The sequence below is a fragment of the Xiphophorus maculatus genome, chromosome 18, assembly GCF_002775205.1.
Source record: "Xiphophorus maculatus strain JP 163 A chromosome 18, X_maculatus-5.0-male, whole genome shotgun sequence".
Lineage (NCBI taxonomy): Eukaryota > Metazoa > Chordata > Actinopteri > Cyprinodontiformes > Poeciliidae > Xiphophorus > Xiphophorus maculatus.
The window spans coordinates 25,359,191-25,364,944 of NC_036460.1; the positions used below are offsets into that span (position 1 = coordinate 25,359,191).

At 40.3% G+C, this 5,754-nt stretch overlaps 1 protein-coding gene across 1 annotated transcript; it reads right to left on the reverse strand.

The window, feature by feature from the left end:
• Positions 1-844: 844 nt before the first annotated feature.
• LOC102222774 (extracellular calcium-sensing receptor-like) lies at positions 845-4,759 on the reverse strand. The gene is made up of 8 exons (XM_023351909.1): positions 4,695-4,759; positions 3,954-4,248; positions 3,562-3,851; positions 3,107-3,402; positions 2,434-2,639; positions 2,059-2,280; positions 1,838-1,961; positions 845-1,743 (listed from the first exon to the last, which is right to left on the reverse strand). The coding sequence occupies exons 1-8, from the start codon at positions 4,742-4,744 to the stop codon at positions 845-847; spliced, it is 2,382 nt and encodes a 793-aa protein (XP_023207677.1). The 5' UTR covers positions 4,745-4,759.
• Positions 4,760-5,754: the final 995 nt, after the last annotated feature.

Genomic DNA, 5,754 nt, shown 5'->3' on the forward strand with positions numbered 1-5,754 from the left:
ATTTCAGCTAACGGTTGCTGCTAACCGGAGTCCGAGAAAAGTGAGAGGATACGAGACCGGGCGGGTCAGAAAACCTACGACAAAAGCTAAAAAGCGCATAAGCCCATTCAGAAAAATGTGTCAAACTAACCGATATGTTTACCACACAAACTTTGACCGCTGGAGCAGATTCAGTAGCGGAGAATTAGCGATTCAGGGACTTTATCATAGTCGATTATGAGAGAGACCAGGACAGATTGAGGAAGAGTTCAGATTAGCTGCTGCTGCCTGGTAAAAAGGAGTGAAAATGTTCTTAAAGAAAAAGTTTCATGCAGGCCGGAGGGCAGGTGTGTGTGAGTCCGACAGGGGGAAACCAACACTAAGCTCCAGGTAGTCAGAAAAACTCTGGAATAAAACATGAATAATGATGGCCCGTGGAATTAATAATGAACACGTTCTGAAATCTTAGAAAGCGCATGCTGAATGAAAATGCTGAAGAGCTTAAGATATCTAACCTATAAGATCCTCTTAAAACAGGAACAGTCACTACTTCAAACAGTGCTTCCACTCATAATAGCAATTAATGAATGTTTGAAGAGAAGAATGGATGAGGGACAAATTCAAAAATATTTTATTTATTTTTTCAAACATCAAGACAGTCTTTTTTTCTCACAAATAAAACATCAAAAACGATCAACAACATCGCATTCAGAACTACATACATGAACATTTAAAGAGAGTAGGATTTTTTTTTTTTTTATTCTGGTTTCGATGTGTAATTCTGATAAGATCTAATGAGCAACTTTGTAAGATTAAATGTTATCTATTTACCAGGCACTGTCATAATATTAACTCTATGCCAATGTTAGTTTTTGTTCATTAAATGTTTCTTAGTGTTCTTGTCAGGCTGGAACAAAATGATGAAACACTTTGGAGCAAATATACACAGTATCAGTCCAAAACTGGAGGCCAGAATAGCAAATATCTCCACAGCCACAGTAAATTTTCCAGGAGAGCTGACATAAGCTGGGATGAAGGTGATCCAGACTGCACAGAATATCAACATGCTGAAGGTTATCATCTTGGCTTCGTTGAAATTATCAGGTAGTTTCCGAGCTAGAACAGCTAACACAAAGCAAAACACAGCCAGCAGGCCGATGTAGCCGAGCACAGCCCAGAAACCAACAGCAGAGCCTAACGCACATTCCAGGATGATCTTCTCCTTGTAGGTGGTCAGATTTTTCACTGGGAAGGGAGGACTCACAACCAACCAAATGATACATATTAAAACTTGAATACATGTAAAAGATATTACAGTCATTCTTTGCTGTACAGGACCAAACCATTTCATTGCATTACTACCAGGAAGTGTAGCTTTAAAGGCCATTAGAACCACTATAGTTTTCCCAAGAACACAGGAGATACAGAGAACAAATGTGACGCCAAACGCTGTGTGCCGCAGCATGCAGGACCACTCAGAGGGGGCTCCAATGAAAGTTAATGAACATAAGAAACACAGAGTCAGAGAGAAGAGCAGCAGGAAGCTCAGCTCTGAGTTGTTGGCTCTGACAATTGGAGTTGTTCTGTGATGGAAGAAAATTAATGCCATAATGATGGCCAGACAGGCTCCACTGATGGAGAATACCGCCAGGATGATTGACAGGACTTCATCGAAGGAAAGAAACTCCACAGGTTTGGGCAGACAATCATCTTTCTTTGAATTAGGCCAGAACTCTCTTGGACATGGAAAACAGTCATGGGAATCTAAAAACATTTACCAAAAACAGTTGTTAACAGTTAAAAACAGTTAAAACAGTATTTTCTGTTGCATAACTATGTGAAAAATATATGATATGACCTGTCATATTACTGATCTCTCCTTCAGGACATGGTATACAGTCATAGCAGCAGATTGGTTTTCCTTTCTGCAACACTTTACGAGTTCCTGGAGGACAACTCTCTGAGCAAACTGACACTGGAACCTGTAAGGAAATCATATGACCACAATTTGAAACATGACAGTTGTGAAACACTTTCCAAAGGTTTTATCTGTTCATTATTTTTTCTTTTGCTTATTACTTCAGTGCTACCATCCAACCATGTGATATTCTGGTCAATGTTAAACTGCTGGCCCTTAGGCAGTGATGCATCATAGTACCCCACTTTAGCCAGCTTGGTAACTCCATTTTCACTTTTTTGCCAGTTGACCAGTTCATAAAAAGCTACAGGATCACCGTTAGGGTCAAATGACACATGGTAGCCATTTCTGGAAAAGTTGACTTTCTTCAGCTCTGAAAAAACCTAGAAAAGCAGGGCATACTTTAGGCAATCAATGAAATGTAAAATTTTGAAGTTTATTGGAAAAATTACAAGTAACTAAAAATATTCATTATTAAATAAACTTTTCATATATACTGAGAAAAAAAGTTTGGGATTCACTCTGGTCAAACTGACCTGTTTCGACTCAAGTTTGATGTTTTTTTGACACTTAGTGGTGATGTTTGTTTCATGACAAACGGCATTGTGAATGGCATGTGCTATTGCATAAACAGCCTTGTACACCATGTTAGTGATTCTTAACTGAGACGTTTCGGTATACGGGCTTGAGAGTTTTTGAATGTCTTCTGTCCCGTCACACTCTTTGTTTTCTTGATCAGAACCTAAAGACATAACAGGAAAAATGCTAAATTTGTGAAAAAACAAAATCTGAAATGATAAATGTTTCATTAAAAGTCCATTGAAAGTGACAACTTCACATTTCTTTAGTAAATAGTGACACTTTAATTCAAAGACGGCAATTTTAATTTACTTTTAATGCAACCTTGCACTAAAAATGCCATTATCTACCAAATGACACTAAATGGAAACAGTCATAAACATTCATAAAGACTACTTCATGTTCATGAGAGGTATCATGTCATATTTAAGACAGTATCATGCCAGTCTTATGCACACCCCTTTAAATAAGGTGTTACCAATCAAACTCATTGGAAGAAATCCCAGACAGGGATGAGAATCAAGTGGAATTGCAAAGAAAAGGCAATGACCAAGTTAAATGCTTAGAGTGTTGTGGTTATAACCCAGGAAATCATCTTACTGCCCTCTCAAGGGAAAAAAAATGTCTCACTTTTTGTCAGGCTGCAGTTGAATGCATCCTCCCAGAACTCAGAAAGCAGTGGGGAGGCAGCCGCTTCAGAGGGAGAGAGACCCAGGAGGAAATCTCTCAGTCCTGGGATGACAGATTTCTGAATGGCAACTCCGATGGCTCCCGCACAGAAACTGAAACTCATCAAATATGGGTCTGTGACCCAGCCCTCACTTCCAATCCACTGGCGAGGAGGAGGAGGGTCCAGAGCCAGCTCTTCCAATAATGCTCTCATATCACCAGAGGCCGTGAATGCCACAACAACAATTGCAGTTGACCTGGAATGATATTTTACTCTGTTGATGTAAACTGGCACACATCACACTTTACACATGTTTTTGTTGATCATTCTTGAGGCAAGCAAATAGGCACAGTATTAATGAATAATGAAGTATGTGTGAAGTGGATTTATTTATCAAAATTATTCATGTACAAACCGACGGATAACGTCTGCAACTCTTAGGATTTTGCTCCGCGGGTCAGTCCGAAAGTAGGACTCAATGTACTCCACGCAGATCCCCTCTCTAAGTGCCGCATCAAGAAAAGATGCCATGCCGTTGATTCCGTAATCTGAGTCTGAATGGATGGCACCGATCCAAGTCCATCCAAAGTGTTTCACCATCTTGGCCAATGCGTCAGCTTGGTAATGGTCACTGGGAATCGTTCTGAAAAAAGTCGGGAACTGTTGTTTGTCTGAAAGGCAGGCACAAGTGGCAAAGTGGCTCACCTATATAAAAAAAAGACACAACAAAGCAAAAAAAAAATGTTTTTCTTATACAATACACATAAGCACAGGTATAATAAATGAAACTTTTTGAAAAAAATTTACCAGTGGAATGTTAAAAGATCCGATGATGCGCAACATCCCCATCGATGGTGTGGATCCAGAGTCTCCAACTGCACCCATTACAACTCCGGATTGTGAGCAGTTGCTCCCTTTATAAAACACAGAGTCCTGTCCATTTGCCAGCTGAAATGCCACGTGCATGGCCATGGGCACAGAACTGCACGAATCAAAGATCTGATATCCAAGTTTGAGTTCGGGCAGCAACTCTGTGCTGTTATTGATCTCCTCAATAGCATAGATCATTGTGCGGGAGAAACGTAGATCCCGGGCGTTAAAACTGCGCAAAATCAAAGAACGTGAACTCTGACGTCAAAACGAAATAGGAAAGTCTCACAAAAGAGGACAATAAGAGAGAAGGGTGTACAGTGACTGAGTGAATGCAGATCGCTTTAAGCCGTTCTTTACATTAGAAGGCTGAAAACTACCATTTAAAACAAAAAATGTAAATTACAAAAATTAAATGGATTTGTAAGCATCAACTATGTACACAATGTAATTCATTAATAGTTTCTGCAAATGTTAAATTTCTCTCAAAAATATATGTCAAAAAACATTGATGAACAGTAAAATCCTTCAAGTATTTCAGTCTCAGTTTAACTACAGAGTGCCAATCTACAGCTAATATTCTAAGTGGCATTATGCAACAAAGTAAAATTTCATAACAAATATGTAGTCCATTTAATTCAGTTTATATTATTCCTTTTCAGTCTGTCTCCCTCTTACCTCCCAGTGCACCTTGGTGGGCCAGGCTTTGTGGTGTAGTCATATATCATAGTATACAGTTTGTAGTGAAAGGAAAATACACCTCCAATGACAAAGTCCCCATCTGCTGAGAAAGCAGGTGAACTAGAGGTTCCCCACAAGGTGCATTTCACTGATGAGTCCTCAGGATCGACTCTAGCAGCCTCTAGCGGCTCAGTCCTCAGCTTCAGATTATTGGCACAGCCACTCAACTCAACAAGGACCATCAGCTCCAATAAAGTCACAGCTAAACTCGGCTTAATAAAGATTTCCCAGATATCCATTCCTCAAGTGTCTTCAGCTGGGTGTGAGCTGCTTTTTATTGGTTTATAAACGTCTGTATTAGGTCACGTGACGGGTTGTCAGAAATGGAAGGGGCTCATTGGTAAGTGTGGTTTGCACACACACTGGGATGGGCAACTTCCTCTGTAACCCACCCAACCTGTCACACAGCCACTCCAAAGTTACCATAAAAATCCTGAAAAACATCTGTGACAATAAAGCACGTCGCAAACCCTTCAGGAGGTGCAGTCAATGAATTGAGGACGGACATTGCTATAAGTATCTTGCGATAATACTGTCAGCTCTTGTTGCTCAATAGCTATTAAAATTGATCCACAGACTGTGGTATCCATTATTACCTAATACAGTAAGCAGCGTGTGGTTGTGCAATGTCCACATTCTTCTGAATACGTGTGTCACTTTGGGGCATGAACAGCTCCCAGTCCGGTGTGGTGATGGCTGCTGTTGGAGACGCGGGATCCTACACCCTCCATCATCAGCATCTCATGTGTGATTGGATCAAACAACATTCTTCTGGTAAGAGGAATACAGTCATACTAAGATGAAATTCAAAAACGTCTGCTGATGGACATTGGATTTTATTTTCTACACTTTGCACTTCTCTTGCTATAGGTGAGCCACTTCGCCACTTGTGCTTGCCTGTCAGATAAGCAACAGTTCCCAACTTTTTCAGAACAATTCCCAGTGACCATTACCAAGCTGATGCGCTGGCCAAACTGGTGAAACACTTTGGTTGGAT

What these genes read in the sequence shown, in the direction of transcription:
- LOC102222774 (XM_023351909.1), bottom strand. Translation starts at nt 4,744, where the DNA reads ATGATATATGACTACACCACAAAGCCTGGCCCACCAAGGTGCACTGGG. An exon ending in CCACCAAGGTGCACTGGGAG is followed by an intron (nt 4,249 to 4,694) that starts GTAAGAGGGAGA and finishes GATTTTGCGCAG; the next exon opens with TTTTAACGCCCGGGATCTAC. An exon ending in GGTTGGATGGTAGCACTGAA is followed by an intron (nt 1,962 to 2,058) that starts GTAATAAGCAAA and finishes ATTTCCTTACAG; the next exon opens with GTTCCAGTGTCAGTTTGCTC.